Raw genomic sequence first — 21,380 nt, forward strand, 5'->3', positions numbered from 1 at the left:
GTGTGTGTGTGTGTGTGTGTGTGTGTGTGTGTGTGTGTGTGTGTGTGTGTGAGAGAGAGAGAGAGAGAGAGAGTGTTCCTTCACTCTTTCCCCATCGCCTGATCATATCTGCTCAAGAATGTTCATGAAGTCCATTTTAGGAGACCTTAGGGAGCCCTGTGTTAGGCAGAACTGTCTCAATCACTTAAGCCACTTGGAAGAATTCATTAGCTGACACTTTAACTGTACTTATCACAGGTAAATGCTAAGCTAGCTATATTAGCCTTCTCCTCCTCCAGACACTTTCTTCCTATGAACTCAAGCAAGGCCCTGTGCCTGACATCCTTCCAACAGGAGTTAAAACTTTCCCTGTTCATTTTGTGTGGATATCCCTGTCCTCTCTTATAGAAGCGCTCTGTGTTCTTTAACCATTACGCAACTTGCCTTTATATTGCTGTCAGGTACATGCACCAACCAGAAGTCTGATGATGCTATGAAGAGGAATGGTGAGATTGCAGACTCCTTCAGAGAGATGGCTTTAGACTGGAGAGTGCCAGATCCTACCAACAGAAATTGTGAATTAAGTACCCTGGCGCCAGCTTGGACAGAGACCTCATTATCCAAAGTGGGAGCTTGTGCTCCCAGTGCTCTTTGTAAACTCATCTGGTAAGACACACTCCCGGGTGTGTTATGTACATAATCAGTTCTACAAGAAGGCAGCTCTGTACTTCACAAGGTGACTGGGTGAATTGTCTTTAAAATATAAAGTAAATTAAAGAATGGTAAATTTAGCCAGGCATGGAGGGCACAGATTTTAAACAGTGGCTAGTGGTTTGGGACTCTGATTTTCAGAGACTGGACACTCCAGAGTTGATTTCTGAGGAGGGGATTTAAGGTGTCTAAAGTTTGGCATTCGATATAAGTAGTCATCTTTGGACAACTCAGGCCAACGTTTTTGGGTATCTTGATTATTTGCCTGCAAACTGTGAATTAAATGGGCACTATCAAGTATGTTCAAATAGTTAATTTTTTAAAATAATTTTGTTATTAAAAATAAGATTACCAAAATGAAACAGCACATCCATGGAAAAATATTTGTACCTAGAGTTACAGCACTACGGCTGCAAAGGAGCCTTACTGTCATGTTTCAATCTATTATCAGATAGCTCAGTGGGGGTATCTCTATGCTGCAGCTGGGAGTGAGCCACCTCGCCCAGATAGAGAGACTCGTGCTAACTTTGCTTGAGCTGCTGTGCTTAAAATAGCAATGTGGACACTGTGGCTGCGGTGGTGACTCAAGCTAGCCACCTGAGCTCAGACCAAGGGGGTCAGGTGGGCTTGAGAGCCTGAGCTCCCACCCGAGCTGCAGTAGCCACACTGTGATTTTTAGCATGCTACCTCAAGCTAGGGTGATCAGACAGCAAGTATGAAAAATCGGGACAGGATGTGGGGGGTAATAGGAGCCTATATAAGAAAAAGACCCCAAAATTGGGACTGTCCCTATAAAATTGGGACATCTGGTCACCCTACCTCAAGCAGAGTTTGCGCAAGTTGGTCTACCTGGGCTGGGAGGCTCGCTGCCAGCCACAGTGTAGACATACCCTGGGAATACAAGGTGCTATAAATAATGTTGAGACAGAAGTCATCATTAATTGAGATGAAAATCTGATTTGTTTCCATTGATAGTTATGCTGGATATCTGGTATCGAGGGAACATTTCCCATCAGAATGTTTTAAAGTCGGGTCTTCAGCTAGACAGTTTTTCTTGATGGATGCTTGTTTCTGAGTAGAATTCCTGTTATGAAATTGCCAACACTCACTATGAAAAACAAGTTCCTTGTCTTTCTTTAATAAGGAATTTGACAGGCTGTCACAGTGCCGTTCCCCCTCGACCTTACTATGAGGCTTGTGTTGTGGATGGCTGCTCAGCATTACCCCAGAAGACAGAATGCCAAAGCCTTCAGACCTATGCAGCCTTGTGTGGATTCCATGGAATCTGTGTTGACTGGAGGAGCAAAACTAACGGGCTGTGTGGTGAGTTGGGGAAGACTTTGCTGGAGTGGAAGCTATTTTATTCTATTCCTCTTTCTGTTTAAATGTGTATATTCCCATTTTGGAAGATACACAGGGCTTGCATCTTCTTTCACATGCACTGGAGCAAATCAGGACCAGCGCCATTGAAATCAGTGGAGTTATGCCAGTGCAGAACTAATGTAAATGAGGAGAGAATGTGGGCCCATAGTGTCTTCTGAATGGTTCAGCACCAGGGTAGGTTTAAAAATGTTTGTCCCCCCTGAAAATTTATTTTTTTTATCAAAAAACTGAAAACTGCCAAAAACAGAATTTTTTTTTTATTTTCAGATTTTTGGCTTTCTGACAAAACAAATCAAAAATATTTGAGGAAAGCAGATACGTTCTGTGATTTTTTCCCCCCTTTGGTTAAAAAAAAAATTGCTATCAGTTTCCACAGAAAAATGTTGACCAGCCCTATTCAGTGCACACTCCAGGCATGCTTGCATCCTCACACACTCTCTAATCAGTTAGAGGAGCAGCTCCGGAGTCCTAGACAATCCACTGCATTAAAAAAGTCTGCAGGCCAGATTCTGCTCTGTTACAATAGCATAAATAAATAGCCACCCCACTGACTTAAGTGGAGTTACTCTGAACTTATGTCACAGAGAAGAATTTGGCTTAATAATTCAGCCCCATCATTCATAACATTCTAGTTTAGGCACTGTCGTAATGCTTGTATTCAAGGGTATATCATGGGCGGGGAAGAAGATCAGAACTTGGCTATATTTCAATGTTTCATTAATGGTTTTTAGCTTGTTAAAATATTAACTACAATTTCATCACTAGATGGCAATATTGCTTAATACATTTGGTTTCCCTCTGCTTGTTTTGCCTCTTCTTGTCAGAACCATTTATTCTACATTACTAGAATAATTAGCTTACACGACTGCAAACACAACAGAACCCCTCAGTGGAAACAACCTCCTTAGTGTTTTCATCTGGGTGGGATATTTTATCTAATACATTATAATTTGTATCCACGAGTGTTAGACAGAACTGGCACTCTAATCTGCATATTGTAAATGTTCCACAGAAGCCAAATGTTCTCAGGATCAGATCTACAAGCCATGCGGGGGAACAGAAAGAAGCACGTGCTTCAACAGGTGGGACATTTACTAAGCACCAAGGGCAAAGGCCGATATTTTCAAAAAAGCTGAAGGGAGTCAGAATTCCAATGGGATTTGGGTGCCTAACTCCCCTAGGCCAAATTTCTACTCAAAATTCTGTGTTACATCAGCCCTAAAAAGTGGATGAAAATAGCTCAGTGTCACTCATCTTTCCTTATGTACATGTAGGAAAACCACCATCCCCTTGCAAGATAAGGATCCAGTACTTGTTGAAGGGTGTCACTGCCCTGATGGAAAGATCCTGCTGAATAATCTTGATGGCATTTGTGTTTCTGTCTGCGGTAAGAAAAGATAAAACATGGGAAAAGATGAAACACCAGCTTAAAACTACCACTTTAGGAGTCCATATTGCAATTCACCAGCCTGATCTTTTGCACCCAGGGGCTGAGTGTACAGTATGCTTAGCTCTGGGGAAAAGTAAAGAAAGTGTCTAATGTAGCCTTTGGGTGGCCTTTTCTGGCCAGCTCAGAAATGATTCTGGTAAGTTCTTAAGGGGGAATGTGCCCCCCTCTTTTTATGCAGAAGGATGAGCCTTTGAGTCAGGAAGTAATAAACAGAAAATCTTCAAGATCTTTTGGATGGCTGACCTGTGCTTTTCAGCCATGGCTCATTCTTTTCAGGTCCCCTTTTCAAAGCCTCCCAGATCCTGGTTTTGATGTATGTCTCTCTCTCTCTCTCTCTCTCTCTCTCTCTCTCTCTCTCTCTCTGCTTCTGCCACTCTCTCCAGCTCTATTATATTCTTGAATTGACCTTCATAATTATTCAATTGTTCTATTTTGTAGGCTGTATTGGACCTGATGGATTAGTGAAACAGGTAAGGAATAGGATCTATGAAGAAGTGTTCTTTGAATAACTGTTTTACACAATAGCCAGATGCCTTCACCGATTGTAAATATGATTGCAAGAATTTTTCATTCTTTTAATGCTTAACTCAATACCAATGTGCAGTAGAAATAGTGGGGGAAAACAATGGGCCTTCTGACTTTTGACCATGCTTCATAACTCCAATTCTCATCTGAGATACTGATGCAAAGTTGGCAGCCAATGAAAATCACTGTTTTTTGGTAGATCCTTCAGGTTTCTCTCCCAACACACACACCTGCAGAGAAAGGGAAGATGCTACAGCATGTTCTATCATGCAGATCTTTTCAGTTCCCTTTGGAATTAAGAGTCTCTAGGGTTTCATATAAACAGCCCAACACCAGACCTTAGGATAAGAGATTCTGGCTTGTAGCAGACCCTCATTTCTCATTAATTTATTACTTCTAGGTTCTGTTCATTGATTGAACTATCACTTTTTTATTTGCACAGCCTGGAGAGAAATGGGAACATGATTGTCAGTACTGCACCTGCAATGAGGCGACCTTGAATATCTCTTGTTCACCCCACTCTTGTGTTAAGTCTCTGCCAGTCAACTGCACTAAAGAAGGATTTGTTCCTAAAACACGACCCCATTCAGAAGATCCCTGCTGTCCAGAGACAGTGTGTGGTAAGAAATCGGTGACATCAGGGCCGGCTCCAGGCACCAGCCCAGCAAGCAGGTGCATGGGGCGGCCCCTGGAAAGGGATGGCACGTCCGGCTCTTCGGCGGTAATTTGGTGGCGGGTCCCTCAGTTGGTGTCGGAGGGAAGGACCTGCCGCCAAAGAATGAAGCGGCGGCGGTAGAGTTCCCGATCGCAATCGCGGCTTTTGTTGTTGTTGTTGTTGTTCTTGTTGCTTGGGGCGGCAAAAACTGTGGAGCTGGCCTTGGGTGACATTGACTTGTCTACAGAAAGGATCGTCATTTTTGGAATGATAGCTCTGTGATGGGTTCGACCCTCCCTTCTGGGGTGCCACCTGATGTGCTGGGGTCCCACTGAGCCCGCCTGTCCCACCAGCGTGGGTCCCTCCCCCGCACACACTCTGTGCTGCTGTGTCAGGCTCTCCAGCTCCCTTCCAGCACACACACAGGTAGGGGACACACCCAGCTGTAGAATCACAGAGTCTGCAATCAGTATAAACCCAAAATTATAGTGTCTTGCGCTGTATAGAAAGTCATACAGCATAAGCTCATGAAATTCTCTTCCTCCCTTAATGTGGAGGAAGATATGCACAGCTTTCCACCCTCACCCCCCCAGTTATGAATTGCACAAACTGGGTTTTGGAATAAACAAAAAACAAGTTTATTAACTACAAAAGGTAATTTTTAAGAGTCTATAAGAGATACCTAACAGAACAAAGCAGATTACTAAGCAAATAAAACAAAACTAAGCTTAATAAACTAAGGAATACTGGCTACAAATAATAATTTCTCACCCAAGTGTTGTTTCAAGCATGTTGCAGAGTTTCTTGAAGGTAAACTGCACTGCTTGCAGCTTAAATCTCCAGGGATTCCTTTTACAGGCTGATCTGTCTCGCCTGGACTCAGCCCCCTGACCCCAGCTTAGTTCCTTTGTTTCTTCAGGTGTTTTCAGCAGTCTCCCTTCTTGGGTGGGGAGGCGGTGCAGAAGAGCCAAGATTAACTCACTCCCCAGCCTTAAATAGGATTTACATATGGCGGGAACCTTTTGTTTCCCAGTCTGACCCCTACCCCCTCTTTTAATGGAAAAACACTGGAGGAGGGGGTGTTATACCAGGTGACATGATCACATGATCCTGCAGTGTCAAAGCAGCAATCCAGGAAGCTTCCCAGGAAGGTGGGAGATTAGTATCTTCAAAGTCTTATTGTTCTTCCTAATGGCCCATCCAGGCTGATTGCCTACCGTCTGGTGGGCGTTCCCCAAGTACACACACAGTTGTAATTGTTACATAATCAATATTACTAACTTCAGATACAGAAATGACACAAGCACACAAATTGGATAATTACATTCTGTATATTACAACCTTTCCTATGATACACCAGATGACCCATCTTGCTTAAAACATATCTTAATTATGCCATAATCATATCATAACAATATTTCTATGAAGAATATGGGGGCGTAACGTCACCAGCTCCAAAGAGGCCAATGAAACTGGGCCTCTGGGGTCATTGGCTTGAAAAGCTCCCAGTAACTTCGTCCCCTCTCAGACTTCTGCAGGCAGCTAGGTATCCACCAAGGTCTCGGTGTGCTTAACCTCTGTGATTTGGGGCTCCAGCAGCTCTCAGAAGAGAGCTTTCAATGTGCATCCTCCCTCTTCAGCGGTCAGCCCTGACTGGGCTGGGCTGCTCCCTTTTATCCTGAAGATCCAGTTGGAGCATGCCCAGCAGTGATGAGAGGATGTGGCTTTCTCTGCCCACAATATGGGTTAACCCTTCTTGTCCAGAGTGGGGCTGATACACCCCATCAAAGAGGCTATGACTCGATTTGTCTACATTTTCTATTTACAGAATGTGATGTAAAGTCCTGTTCTCTCATCAAAAGACAATGCGATTTAGGCTTCCAGCCAGTGGTAGCTATTTCTGAGGATGGCTGTTGTCCTATTTTTTCCTGTAGTAAGTATATTTCCTTACTATATGCTGGCTTTCATTATTTTGAAGGGGACTTCATCTTGGAATGTAGTCCCAAAATGTACTCCATCTGCTAGTTTTTAGTCAGAGAACTATAATACACAACTACAATATCATGCGTGTGATCCAAACCCCCATTTGGTCTTTGGTCAATGCTGATGATGCTGTCACAAACAATAAAGTAAAGAAGCTAATCTCTGCTAATTTCAAGTGTGATTAGAAACACAGGGGGAAAACAGTGTTTGCCAGATGGGAAATACTGGTAGGTGAAATTTTCCCCTCATGCACTAAACGTGGGCAATGGGATGGAAATTAGCAACACATCCCAGCCATTCTGCACTTCCTGTGTTGAGTATTAGGGTTACTAGATTTGTATAGTTGTTTTATACAACTTGTTTAACAGACAATTAAGAAATATGAAACTAATACATGTTGACGACATCATTCTTACAACATCCTTTTTGTTCCATCTTTCTTATAGTACCAAAAAGTGTATGTGTTTCTGAAGGAGTTGAATATAAGGTAGGACTTGCCACTTCTTTCAGTGGGCTGGCATGTCATGATTTCAAGATACCATGAACCTGTAATGATCAAAATTCACCTAAAGATTTCATTTCAATGAACATAAAGCCCCAGACTAAAATGACCCATCGTTTCTTATTGCGGCCTAGTGAGTAGTGGACTGGGATTCAGAAGGCCTGGGTTCTAATCCTGGCTCTCTTACTGGTCTGCTGGGTGACCTTGGGCAAATCCCTTCACAAGTCTGTGCTTCACTTTCCTTTGTTCCAGTGTTTGTGCACCATATAGCACAACAGGTCCCTGGTCCATGATTGGGGTTCCAAGGTGCTACAGTAATACATATAATAAATAATAATAATGGGGAGAATGATATGGATCTCCTTTGTAAAGTACTTTGAGAACTACTGGTGGAAAAGTGCTACATAAGAGTTAGGTGTTATGTGTTACTCGAGAAATTGCCTAATAGTGATCACGAGGCCAACAGTTTCTATCATAAAAGAGATATTCCCCTGTATTTCAGGACTAAGATGTCAGAAATGTAGCCGAAGGCAATAACTTAATACAAAATTTCAAGTATCAATGGAAGTTTTAGGAGTAGCTAATTGGTCAAACTGTAGAAGGAAATGGAAAGGGAAGTTCTCAGATGTTGAAGTAATAGCTACATTTAGCATATTTGATTCTGTTGGAATGTTATTCTAGTACAGTGTTAATTTTGTGATATTGATGGTATGCTAATTAGAGATTGGAAGGTGTTCAAGTCAAAAGCTTGTGCCAAAAAGTGAAAGCCAAATATAGTAATTTATTAGTATTTTACAGAGAAATGCACATGTGTTTTAGAGGCTAATGAACTCTCCCTCTGCCCTCTCCTTTCCTCATTATTTTAAGCCAGGGACAATGGTGCCTAAAAACTCTTGTGAAGATTGTTTGTGCACTGAAAAGCAGGACCCTGCTACACAAACTAACCAAATTCAGTGCACGCCAGTAAAATGCTCAACTGATTGCCGGCAGGTAAGTAACTTCAACGCTGTAGTTCTCTCTGCTAAACTAAAACTAGGTTTGTGTTCAGGTGAAGAGCAGTGGTTGGTGGGGGATGTGCCATCTCAGCAATCAAAAAAATAAAACATAATAGGTACTTAACCTGCTTAAAGAGAGGAAGATGCAGCAAGCTGATAATTACAAAATGACTTCTTTAGAGCTGTCGCTGTTTGTCTCTGGCAAATTTAAGGGGCCTGTCCCAGAAAGGCATGATGGGAAAGGGGTTTCCTATAAAATGGCAACGCCACCCACAAGCTGGTTAATGGGGAAGATAAAGTCACTGAAAGGTGGTGTTTGCATAGTTGCCTTGGTGATGGCTATCACCACTATATGGTAAAAATGTTAGAAAAACTATTCTGATTTGGCTCAGATACAGATGTTCCAATGAAACTAAATGTTCTAAAATTAAATGGATTAGTTGTTTGTAGGCAATATACATACTGTATGTTAAGATTTTTAAAAGTCCTTGAGCCAGATCCACTAGTGAGTTCTGGTAGGAGAGTTTGTTATGGTGGTACAAAAGGATTTTGAACTCCACTTAACAGCACAGGGGATGTATTTAAAAGATGCCAAATTTACTCAAAAAGTTGATGGTGCTGGTTGTTGACAATGGACTAATTCCATGACAGTTGAGTTTGCTGATTCCATGGATTTCTGAGGCAGCTCTTGCTGGTTGAGTATTATGGTGCTCTGCTAAATCTTAAACCTCTCTGGTAGAACCACCGTGGAGGGCAGTGGTGCAAACACCAGCTACCATCCACAGGGATGATTTGCTCTTTCAGTGGACAAAGTTCTCCTGGCACTGGGAGGTGTAGCTTGAATCTCTCTGCAATAGCTTTGCTGAATCTAGCTCTCTGTATTTAAAATCTTGAATATATAACTTGAATGCGAGTACAGAAAAGCTTGATCTTCTGCCCCACCCCTGGTTACATAAGGCCAAGCATACTGCAACATTCTAGCTCCTCCCTGGATGATGCAGATGAAGCCACACATGCCTCATTCTAGGACTGAAGTCCACACAGGAGGAATAGGTGAAAGTAGTTGTAAGTAAATCTTACCTTCAGTCTTCTCAGCAAGTCTGAAATAGTGACCATACCTGTGGAAAGTGCTGTCTTTGGATCTTGCAAGTAACATGTGGTGAGTTAGATATTTTGGCCTGATTTGAATATCAGCTCCGATAAGGATAGGAAATAGCATATTACCTGGGATGATGCCCCTGACAAAAGGGTGGCTATTTAGGAAAGTATTAAAAGCTGATATGATGACTGAGAGGGTCTAAGCATCAGGTTTGAAATACTCCATCAAACAATGGGGTTCAAAAGACCTTAAAAAAAACAGAAGTATAATCAAGGGCTGTTGGGTTTTTTCCCCCATTGCACGAAGGAGGGCAATGTGGATTTTGTCTGAATGCTCTTCACAGGTAAGCCACAGGTGATGTGGCTAAATGATGGTGCATTTGTGCCCCCAGGGTTTCCGCTACGCCAGAGAAGAAGGCAGGTGTTGCGGCCAGTGTGTGCAGGTGGCCTGTGTGGCAAAGCTTCCATCTGGCATTGTGACTATTGAGGTGTGTGTGTGTTCCCCTGCTCGCCAAGGAATTGCAATATGACACTGGGCCCTCATTTTAGAAATACAGTTTCCCGTCAACTTCAATGGAGAGTTCTGCTTAAAAACTGAGTCCCACTATGTGTTGCAGCATGAGGAAGTTAATGCCTTTATGAAATAAAGTATTTCTGAAGTGAATCTACCTAGGTATTTATATGCCCTCCCCCCATCACAGTATCTGAGCACCTCAATCATTACTGAGTTATTCATGCAGTACCTCTGTGAGGTAAGGAAGTGTTATCCCCATTTTACAGATGGGCAGCTTGGACAGAGACTGACAGACCTGACGAAGGCCACACAAAGTCTCCTGAGTCTTAGACTAGTGTCTTTCTCTCTGCTGCACTGCAAAATGTATGTTTAGAACAGGCGAAAATCTTAACCAGCCTGTGCACTGACACAGTGACTAGTGGCTTATATGGTAGCTCTGACATCCAGCATCTCCTTTATTTGATTTTTGTATTCCCTGGTCACTGATATGTAGACTACTTTCGCCAACTCCAAAAAGTTAATTTTGTCCAAAGGTAGCTATATTTTGTTATTAATCTTTTGATCTCTGTTATAAAGGCTGACTTCCCATTTCATGCTCTTTTCCCCCCTCTACCTGCTGAAAAAAGAAAATTGGAAAAAATCTAGAAGGAAAAAAAGGATTTTCCTCCATGCCTATCTTCTCCCATAAATAGTAACACCACACTCATCAATGCATAACTGTGGGCCTTGGTATGTCTCTTAATATCCCTACTGTTATGAGCCTTTGATTATTTCAACTCAGGTAACAATTACAGATGGGATTGTCAAAGCATCCTAAGGGAGTTAATGCAGGATGAAATTTCAGGAGTTGCTAATACCTTTCAAGACAGAAGAAAAATCCTGTCCCTATGTTGGATCATGTGTTGTCTCAGGATAACTTTATTTTTTCTGCTTTATTCAGGTTGGGAAGACCTATAAAGTTCTGGAGGATAACTGTACTCTGTATAATTGCACTCAGTCATCAGGCCAGTTTGTTTTGACTAGCACAATAATATCCTGCCCAGCGTTTGATCCATCAAACTGTGTCCCAGTGAGTATTTTGTAGCTGGAACGGTATAAGTGAATGATACAAGCAGCTTTGTGATAGTGGACCAGTGGATTGATTGGGCACTGTGTCTCATTATTAGAAGTCTCTTATTGCTGCTGTTCAGTCTGCAACGTGCACATCTAAGATTAGAATCTGAGCAATTCTGGTTCTGTTTGCTTTCAATATAGGGAACTGTTGCGACAACTTCAGATGGATGTTGTAAGACATGTGAGTATGGTCAATCCAGCGATTCATTAATCAAACATTGTCAGGCTCTCCATTCATTGTGGCCCTGATCCTGCAAGGTAATGAATGCCCTCAACTCCACCGAAGTCAGTGGGATGTGAGGGCAGTTATCACTTCTCGGGAGGTGCTCAGTTCTTCGTTTTATTAGGCTCAAAACCAGCCTAATAAAACAAAGTGGTGCCACTGGAAAAATCTTCATGCTCTCCCTTTCTTGGTTTTATAAAGAAGTGAGATATTTATAGTTTAGACTAAGTTCCTGATGAAAGAATGATGTAACCTGTTAGAGAATATGTTCTGGATTCTGGCGTGTAGGAACTGCATAGAAAGCATGGTTCTGTTACTGTAGGACCTATGCTAAACAGTGTTGGCTGCTGTAAAGCCATAAAAGTGACAATTAGCTAACAAATGTTGTTACAGAAATGTAGGCTGTATAAAAAATATACAATTGTATCTGCCTCGGGCCCTGATCCAACAAAGCAGTTAAGCATGTGCTTTTAAGCTCATTGTTTAAGACTATCCTTAATCAGCAAAATACTTATGCAAGTGTGTAAATGCTTTGCTCAACTGGGGCCTTTAAACTCTCCTTGGCTATTTGAACTCTAACTGTTCTTAAGAAGACAGAGACAAGACTTGGTTGCTTAGCAGATATCTCTCAGTGCTTTAACTCTAATCTGAGTAAGGCTAATAGGATCCTTCCCTCCTAGGTATCCCATTGTCAAATGTTTGCAAACTGAAGCTGAAAAAAGAATACATCACTCACAAGAGCTGTAAATCAGCAGCTCCTGTCCTAGTGCCTTCATGTGAAGGGTCCTGTGGTACATACTCTGTGTAAGTAAGAAACTGCTTCTCTATGCTTATGTGATGTCTTGTGATGTCATGTTCTTTCTCCTGCAGGATCACAGCTACTATCTCCATTAACCCTTTTCCTTGATCCTCTGAAAAGGAAGCTGGATGAGCAGAGCGCCAGCTTTTTAGCCATGAGACTACATGTCATGCTTGTCTGTTTTGTCACTAGGATTGCCAGATCTAGGCTAGGTAAATAGGTCATGTTTAACAGGTTAACTAACACATTTTTACTTACACATTTTTAAATGTTTGGTTTTTTTACTTGCAGTTTGGGTTCTGCATTAGGCTGATTCTTCCTTTCTGTGTGGTCATTTTGGGCCTGGTCCATGGCTCTTTAAGTCTATGGAAAGCCTCCCACTTACTTCAGGTGGGAGTTTTTCCATCAACTTCAGAGGTCTTCGGATCAGGCCCACCAGGACTACTAATGTCCTGAGAATAGACTGTTACTGATATTGTTTTTCCCCCTGCTGCTTACAAGCAGAAGAAACACTAAAGTTTTCCTTCCCCACTCACAGTTCTAGGGGAAGCTAATGGTAATGAAGAGCAGGAAAGCGATAGCTAATTGATTGATCTATTAGTTTTGTTCCCCCAGGTATGCTTTTGATGACAGTAAAATGAAACACAAATGCACTTGCTGCCATGAAACAAAGAGCCATGAGATGAAGGTGGAATTGATTTGCTCTAAGAGGAAGAGAATCGAATACACATATGTTCATGTAGATGAGTGTGACTGTGTGGAGACAAAATGCCAGGAGAAAAAGCCATAAAGACAAAGTGCTGGAGAAACATCTATTTTTAATGCTTCACCTGTGAATAGTTTAGAACATAGCTGTGAGTGTTCACTGACCTTTTAATGAGGTTCCTTCCCTCCTTTGCTTTTCCTTCCAGTAATCTGTGCAATTGTGGAAATTTACTAAAGGATGCTGCTCTAAATGTTTGTAGAATAAACTACATTTGAAAGCTGTTATATTCTGCTGTGGCATTTATCTCAACTGATATGTATGCTAGTGTCTTTCATTCCAAAGTACTTTATAAGCTATTTATATGCAACTGTAGAGATATATGGTGCTGTGCAAACTTAGCCCCTGCCTGAAAGAACTATACATATTCAACCTACACTTGATTCACCTCTGCAGTAAAACACAGCAGCTTTTTCACAGCACTCATTCAGTTGAAAAAGCAGCGATGAATAACCATAACCAGCTGAAACTGTAAGGAGGAATTCAGAGTGACAGGTTGTAATTTGTCTAGCACCATGGCTGGAACTCCTACTCTTATGAATAAGCATAAGGGGATCTCTTATTGCTATGAGTGGTCAGGATCTCTGCTGTACATCTCAGCCAAATCCCTGCAGCACCAAGAATCCCCTAGCATTCTCCTGTGATAATGCATTCATGCTAAGTGGCAGAGAAGAACAACACCTACCAAATAACCAACACGGCTTCATGGAGCATCCTAGGGGATCTCCTGTGTATGGGCTGCTTTGGTTTAGATGGCCCTAGTGGAGTCTGTGGTATCATAAAGCCAGCATAATAGCACCAGCATCATTCTCCTCCCTGCATCCAGTGTAGGTGACATTGCCAGGGAGAAAGGGGTGTGGCTGAAGTTTCTCTGCACCCTGACAATCAGTGACTGACTCTTCCGGCCATTAGCAGCTAGTGTGATTTAGAACAGCCAAACAACTTCCCTAACTTACATGCACAGACCAGCCTAGTCCAGAGTCAAGTCAGGGGTACACAAAATGACTTAAAACCACCTTTGAACTATCTGCTTGAGCTGTGCACAAACTTGGCTGAGGATTTTGGTAAGACATGAAGCGAGGTGTCATTTTCTATTGCATCCTGCGCATTACAATAATGACTTTCCCAATGCAGTTCTAAAAACACACCTTTTGTGTAAATGCAGGCAAATGGTTATTTGTACACCATTCTGTTCTTTTCTGGCTTGTTGGTTGTTATATAGACTAATATCTATAGAACTAAGGTGACACTGGCAGACTGTCTTCATTGGTACCCAATGAGAGACTGAAATCCAAACAATATTGTTCATTACATCCTATCATGCAGTGACTACTAGCTACATTATAAACAATCAACTACTATTCTAGCATCTGCCATGGGACAGAGGAATTAAGATAATGTGATGTTGACCATGGTCAAAAGCTGACCACTAGATGTCACCACTGTTACATATGTAAAGTTTACAAGCAAGGCAGGTCAGTACACTTTTTAGGTGCATCCTGGAGTTTGCTGCTATCCTAGTTTCCACACAAGATCTAGAGATTGTGAATTACTAATCCCATCTATGGCCCAATCCTGCAATTTGATGCATGTAGGCTGGCAGCAGTGTCCACAGGGAGCCCCATCACATCACAGGATCAGGGTCTATCAAGAGAAGAGTGGAAATGTCAAGTCACTTACTCTCCAGTTTCTCTACATAATACAAAACCACAACCTGCCCGTCTCTTCTCAGTAAAGATTCTAAAGCATTAAATAATACAACATAATCTCATTTATCCACTGTAAAAATGTATAACGTTTTTAAAATTGTGCTTCATAACCTTAACTAGGACCACAGATAATAGATAAAAATAACTGATTGTAGAAACAAATAGCTTAAGACTGCAGAAAAGATTCCAAGGCCAGAAGGGAGCATTGTGATCATTGTGTAACACATAGCATAGAACTTCCCCAAAAGACCTTCTAGAAAAATATCAAATCATGATTTAAAAATTGCCAATGATGGAGAATCCACCATGAATCACCCTTACTGTTAAAAATTTACTCATAATTTCCAGTTTGAATTTGTCTAGCTTCAACTTCCATACATTGGATGGTATTATATCTTTCCTTACTAGACTGAAGATCCCATTATCAAATACTTATGCCCCATGTAGGTTCTTATAGACTGCAATCAAGTCACACTTTAACCTTCTCTTTGTTAAAATAAATAGATTGAGCTCCTCTTGTCTATCACGATAAAGCATGTTTTCTCATCATTAAATCATTCTTGTGGCTCTTCTCTGAACCCTCTCCAATTTATCCACATCCTTCTTGAATTGTGGACACCAGAACAGGACACAATATTCCAGCAGTGGTCATAGTTGTAGTTAAGGTTAAGAAGAACTATTTAGGATTCTTCTGCAGGAATAATAATATACATTTTAAAATATATAAATATGGTTATAGCATTACTTCACTCCTCAGAATGCATATTCAAAAGGGATGTGCCTATGTTTTTAAGTGACTAATGATGTAGATATGAAGAAACTTAATTTCCTTATTTTAAAGCATTGAGAGTGTGGAGTGCTAAGTAGCCTTAACTGTAATTTAATGCTGTTTTTGTAAATGTTTTAGATGGTCTCAGGGCAGTACCACATGGACAGACATACTAAACTGGTATTTATTGGCACCCTGGTTGTCAGTCTACCCAGGCAGGCCCAGGATTTGAGTGGGCATAGCACATGAATGACCTTCTCCCTCCACTGTGCCCAGAATGGCTCATCCTGGAGTGAGGCATGTCGGTGGGACAGTGTAGGGAAGCTTACACAACCACTTCAATAGTCTGCACATTGTTCTTACTCAGTTACCTCTGCGGTGGCAAGCAATGCTGAATGTCCCTAATAATCATGCAGAGAAGGGCATTCAGCCCATGGCAATTTTGAAATGTAAGAAGAAGGAAAATTACATTCTAATTTTAAACTAGTAATATATTTATTCTTCTCTGAGCCTGGCTACTAGCTGCAGTCAGCCCATATCACTACAGCTGAGACAATTTTTTTTTAAACTTATAGAATCATAGAATATTAGGGTTGGAAGAGACCTCAGGAGGTCATCTAGTCCAATCCCCTGCTCAAAGCAGGACCAACACCAACTAAATCATCCCAGCCAAGGCTTTGTTAACCTGGGCCTTAAAAAACTCTAAGGATGGAGATTCCACCACATCCCTAGGTAACACATTCCAGTGCTTCACCACCCTCCTAGTGAAATAGTGTTTCCTAATATCCAACCTAGACCTCCCCCACTGAACTTGAGACCATTGCTTTTTGTTCTGTCATCTGCCACCACTGAGAACAGCCGAGCTCCATCCTCTTTGGAACCCCCCTTCAGGTAGTTGAAGGCTGCTATCAAATCCCTCCTCACTCTTCTCTTCTACAGACTAAATAACCCCAGTTCCCTCAGCTTCTCCTCGTAAATCATGTGCCCCAGCCCCCTAATCATTTTCGTTGTCCTCTGCTGGACTCTCTCCAACGTGTCCACATCCCTTCTGTAGTGGGGGGACCAAAACCGAACGCAATTCTCCAGGTGTGGCCTCACGAGTGCCGAATAGAGGGGAATAATCACTTCGCTCGATCTGCTGGCAATGCTCCTACTAATAAAGCTCAATATTCCCTTGGCCTTTTTGGCAACAAGGGCACACTGCTGACTCATATCCAGCTTCTCATTAAATTAAAACGTTTTAATTTTGCTTTTGTGGTTGGATACAATTAAAAAGCGAAAGCCCCTATTTTGAAAATATACCACTTAAGCACTTTCTTCAGCAACGTGCTTTCTTTAAAATTATTTTAGTTTAGTGAATGTATTGCTTACAGAAGGGGCCAGCGCTGCAGACCAATGTCCTCCATTTAGCTACAGCACTGGCAGAGGCATTTCAGGGCCTCCTTTTTTTTATTGTATCTAATTATACTCTCTCTGTTTCCCTCAGCCCTGGCTCTAGCAAACAGCCAGGTGAGTTGGTCTCATGCCAGCAAAGCTCCCCCACATTGCTCTACCAATATTACTTTATTCCTGTTCTTTATGAACCACTCAAGGGTGGGGGGAAAGAAGGTAGCTCAGTCTCTGGGCCTATAAAACCCTTGGCCTTCTTGTTTCGATTGACCACATGGGAGCCAATAAGTGTTAATGTGATATGGCTCACTGGGAGGACTTCATTACCGCAAGTTTCCCCATACAGCTCCACCGATATCCCATTCATCCTACTGTGGATGAACTACTTCTGGTATGGATGGGTTATTCAATCCTGGGCCTCCTTGCTTACACTGCAAATAAGGGCCGGGATGATGTGGCTGTCCACATGAAACTAGCCAGTAACTAAGTAAGACGACTGCTTGTCACATGGCTGAGTGATACAAACAAAGATTAATCAAATGCAATGAATAGTAGAAGGAATTAAAATGTGTGGGGTTAGATAGAGCAGTGGCTCTCAACCTTTCCAGACTACTGTACCTCTTTCAGAAGTCTGATTTGTCTTGCCTACCCCCAAGTTACACCTCACTTAAAAAAACTACTTGCTTACAAAGTCAGACATAAAAATACAAGTGTCACAGCACACTATTACTGAAAAATTGCTGACTTTCTCATTTTTACCATATCATTATAAAATAAATCAATTGGAAAATAAATATCATACTTACATTTCGGTGTATTGTACATAGAGCAGTATAAACCAGACGTGCCAAACCTGCGGAAAAAAACGCAGAAATTGGGCTTGTTTTTGGCTTAATTGGCTTGTGAGTTGCTTGTTGGCTAGTTTTTGGCTTGTTGCTTGTTGCAGTTTGTTGCTTCTTTTTTTTGATCGGCTCCCAGCAAGCAGGGGCAAGGGTGGGGAGAGAGTCAGGGGTCCACAGCGGGCCCACCACAGTTCCAGACTGCACGCTGGGGGGATCTAGTCATATAGAGTGTTGGGGTTCTTAGGGATTGGCTTGTTTTGGCCTTGTTTTGAAATGGGATTAGCTTGATTTTTGGCTTATTGTGAAAGTCGGGGTGCTTATTTACCACGTGAAAGTTGGCAACTGTGGTATAAACAAACCATTGCATGAAATTTAACTTTGTACTGACTTTGCTAGTGCTTTTTAGATAGCCTCTTATAAAATGTAGGCAAATATCTAGATGAGTTGATGTACCCCCTGGAAAACCTCTGCATATCCCCAGGGGTACACGTATCTCTGGTTGAGAACCACTGAGACAGAGGATGTCATTCTCTGAAGGAGTTGAGCTGTCCCTTGTGATAAGCACAAAATTCACTAATTTCTTTTCTTTTTTTCTCTCTTTTTTAAAGAAATCGTGTTACTGAAGAAAGCTGAAGAAACTCTCTACATTGTCTATTTGCCAGACCCTTAGCTGGTATAAATTGGTGTAAGACCATTAAGAGCAATAACAGTTGTAAGTGTGGCAGGTTATGCAGATGGCCCACGTTTTGACTCAATCATGCTGCCTGTCCTGCTACACTGCAAAGGCATTGCAAACACACCCCAAAGAGTCCCTTCCGAGTGCCTGAGGGAAAAGCATGCTGAGCCGTTAGCCAGCAGACCTTAAGCGCCAATCTCATCTCTAGTGTAGATATTTTTATGTGCCACTCAGTTCTTATAACTAATCAAGGCCTCTTATCCCAACTCTAAAAGGCAGTCTAGTATTAGCTTCCTATTGCATCAACAATTTAATGAGCGTTTGCATAAAGTATGTTCAGAGAGAATTGGGAATAGACTACTTTCTAATGTGGCAGACCCAAGTCTTACACACTCAGGCTTTCAGGGTTGAATGTGCCATCTATGTGCTTTGGTTACCCTCTCTCTAATCACTGTATTGCACCAATGGATAGAAACCAGGATTTCTGATCTTTAGTATTTTACTTCACCCTCGCAAAGAGTTGTGTAACCCATGAGCAACACATGTACCAAGTCTCCTCCAGTGGCTGATCCAGGGAGAGATTCACTGGTATTCCTTAAACTCAAGTGATCATAGTCTCTACAGGGCCGGTGCTTCTACTAGGCGACCCTAGGCGGTCGCCTAGGGCAGCAGGATTTGGGGGGTGGCATTTTGCCGTTCTTGGCAGAAATTCGGCGGCAGGGGGTCCTTCCACTCTGGGTCTTCGATGGAAATTTGGCAGCGGGTCCTTCACTCGCTCCGGGACCCGCCGCCGAAGTGTCCCAAAGATGCGCAGCGGAAGGACCCCCACCATGGAATTCTCAGAGGAGGAGCGCTGCCGCCTAGGGTGACAAAAACCCTGGCGCCGCTCCTGGTCTCTACTGAGGATATAGAATCATAGAATCATAGAAGATTAGGGTTGGAAGAGACCTCAGGAGGTCATCTAGTCCAACCCCCTGTTCAGGGCCTGGGTTTAAATTCTGTTCTTGACCCATGTGGGGATTCTTATGGTTGCATGTGATAGAATTTGTTCTTCCAGCTTTCTTTTTCAAAAGTGGTTTATTTAATTAAACATCCTTTAAAACTAGTTTAAAACATTATATTCTGTATATTCAGGGCATGCGACACAATATACATGTCCCACATTTCATCACAAATTAGGTTGCTGGTTTCATACACTGAAGATGGAGAAGTAGAATCAATGGGAATTTACACCAGCTGAGGAACTGACCCATGTTCTCTCATTTCATTATATTCATTCATCAAAGTTTAAAATTAAAAAAAAAAAAATTCAACTGTAGCAGCATGGGCTGAATGTGCCTGGTAGCCAGGTTAAGAATGGCATTTGGTACATTATTGATTTAAAACATTAGTTTAAAATGCAAGAAGAAAAAATATAATATACAGAATACCCGTCTTTGTGTAATAATAAGTTTGACCCTGGGAAAGGGCATGTGGTAATCCTTTGTTAACAAGGCTTCTTGGCAAATTTCACATTGTCAAGGATTGTGCTCCTGCTGGTATTGGTCAAATAACACACACTTTGCAACAAAAATCTAAAAAAGACATTTCTTTCACCTGTCTCCCTTTGGTGAGGAATCCCACATTAAATTGTGCAGGGCAAATAGGTTTTGTTGGCAGTCAGAGAGACATGCATGTGAACTCTGTAAATCAATCATTCCCACTAGGAGAGCTTAACAAAGGCATTAGTGAAAAACTCTCACCACCCCTGCATTGTGTTGGGGGGAAAACAACCACTAATGTCACAAGGTATGCTCTTAAAACTGGTTTCATTCTGTCTTTTACACACAATGAGACATTTTTATAATGACATTTTTACTTAAAGATATATTTTCCCATTTATCTTTGGCATGCAAGGTGGTTTTTAGCTGGGTAACATGATTTTAGCTTAGAGATGGCTAATTCCAGTCTGCAAGATGCTGTCCTTCTGGACGTCTGGTGCACCTGCAAACCTCCGGGGGTAGGCATGATATTTTGTTTAATCAATCCAGCTCCAACCTGCCATGTTGAACAACAGCCGTACAATGCAACTTCTCATAAATGATGGTGTCTGGTAGCCCGACATTGAAGTGGACTTGTTGAGCTTTAGATGGCATATTTGGTTAAATGCACAGTTGCACTGGAGCAAAACACTTTGTAGAAGGGCAGGGAAAATGTAGCTGACTCCATGCTACCTTTCTGCTCCCTCAACTCAGGAGCAGGTGACATGACAAATGTCTCCCTGCCTTTTGAATTGATCTGGTAGTACAAAAGGACATTAGCATAGACCCTGGATCTGAAGAAGAAAGGTTAAGACAACTGGTCGTATTTTGTCAGAAGAAAAGAAGACCCAGGGAAGAGGTTATGATTGCTACTTACAAAAGCATAAGGGGCAACAGCCAGGGGAAAGGCCTAGATTCACAAAGGTAATTAGATATTGCAATGCTCAGCATCCAACGCCTAACTTTCAAGTGCCTAGAAAATCATAGGAACACACTGCAATTCACAAAGTCTGAGATAGGTGCCCAGGCTCCCTATACAATGAATGGGGGGAGAGAGGCACATTCGACTGCAATTCACAAAAGCCAGCAAGCTAGGCAGGGAGTCGCCTAAGCTAGCCAATGGGAGATGCTGGCAAGAGGAGTGTGTGCTAAGACCTTCCCCTCTCACAGAGATAGGCACTGACGTCTGGGCTGCAGGGAGGTGCCTATCTCTGCTAGCGATTCTTAGCAATGAGTCCTGTGTGGAGTTAGAAGCCTCAGGCATTTTTTTGCAAGAGGCCGGGGAGTGGGAAGAGGAGTGAGGGGAGCAGAGCCGGGGAGAAGAGGTGCAGGTGTAGCGTGAACCTGGGGTGAAGAGGTTGGGAGGTGAGAGAGGGTCAGAGCAAGCAGCCAATCAGCACAGGGCAGAGGAAGTTTGATCAAAACTGTAGGAAGTTCTTAGGATGTCTGATGGTCCCTGCTTAGTCTGCTTCTGCAGTTGCTCCTACCAGCTGGAGACTTTGGCTGACTCCTTCCTACTATTTCCCCCCAAGGACACATGTGGGTGGAGGGGAGAGGAGGCAGCTCCTGTGTTCTAGTGTCCCCAGAGGAAGAAGTATTCTCTCCCGCACAGGTCTGGGTGTTGGGAGGAGGTGAGGTATGGCTCTGGCTGGGCCCCATTTGTCCCCCTCGTAATGCTAGTTCACCCACAGTGGCTGGGGAGGAACAGGGTGAGGGGAGTGTGAAGTGAGATCAGGGAAAGGGACTGCAAATAGCTCCTGTACAAGATCCCCCTGACCTCCT

General features: G+C 42.4%; 1 protein-coding gene and 1 long non-coding RNA gene across 2 annotated transcripts in view; one reads left to right on the plus strand and one right to left on the minus strand.

The window, feature by feature from the left end:
* LOC101938415 (mucin-5B-like) overlaps positions 1 to 12,720 on the plus strand; it is a 69,551-nt gene extending 56,831 nt beyond the window's left edge. The window contains exons 35-48 of the mRNA XM_065592021.1: positions 441 to 645; positions 1,835 to 2,013; positions 3,086 to 3,155; positions 3,348 to 3,460; positions 3,962 to 3,993; positions 4,491 to 4,668; positions 6,532 to 6,636; positions 7,133 to 7,173; positions 8,056 to 8,178; positions 9,674 to 9,769; positions 10,736 to 10,864; positions 11,050 to 11,089; positions 11,812 to 11,935; positions 12,546 to 12,720. Coding sequence (XP_065448093.1) covers positions 441 to 645; positions 1,835 to 2,013; positions 3,086 to 3,155; positions 3,348 to 3,460; positions 3,962 to 3,993; positions 4,491 to 4,668; positions 6,532 to 6,636; positions 7,133 to 7,173; positions 8,056 to 8,178; positions 9,674 to 9,769; positions 10,736 to 10,864; positions 11,050 to 11,089; positions 11,812 to 11,935; positions 12,546 to 12,720 — 1,610 coding nt within the window. The remainder of the gene's footprint in view (positions 1 to 440; positions 646 to 1,834; positions 2,014 to 3,085; positions 3,156 to 3,347; positions 3,461 to 3,961; positions 3,994 to 4,490; positions 4,669 to 6,531; positions 6,637 to 7,132; positions 7,174 to 8,055; positions 8,179 to 9,673; positions 9,770 to 10,735; positions 10,865 to 11,049; positions 11,090 to 11,811; positions 11,936 to 12,545) is intronic.
* Positions 12,721 to 12,872: 152 nt separating this feature from the next.
* Positions 12,873 to 21,380, minus strand: part of LOC122174860 (uncharacterized) — a 46,131-nt gene continuing 37,623 nt past the window's right edge. The window contains exons 2-3 of the long non-coding RNA XR_006172178.2: positions 17,367 to 17,413; positions 12,873 to 14,337 (exon numbers count right to left, since the gene is read on the minus strand). This is a non-coding gene — a long non-coding RNA (uncharacterized LOC122174860). The remainder of the gene's footprint in view (positions 14,338 to 17,366; positions 17,414 to 21,380) is intronic.

This window comes from Chrysemys picta, chromosome 4 (assembly GCF_011386835.1).
Source record: "Chrysemys picta bellii isolate R12L10 chromosome 4, ASM1138683v2, whole genome shotgun sequence".
Taxonomy (NCBI): Eukaryota; Metazoa; Chordata; order Testudines; family Emydidae; genus Chrysemys; species Chrysemys picta.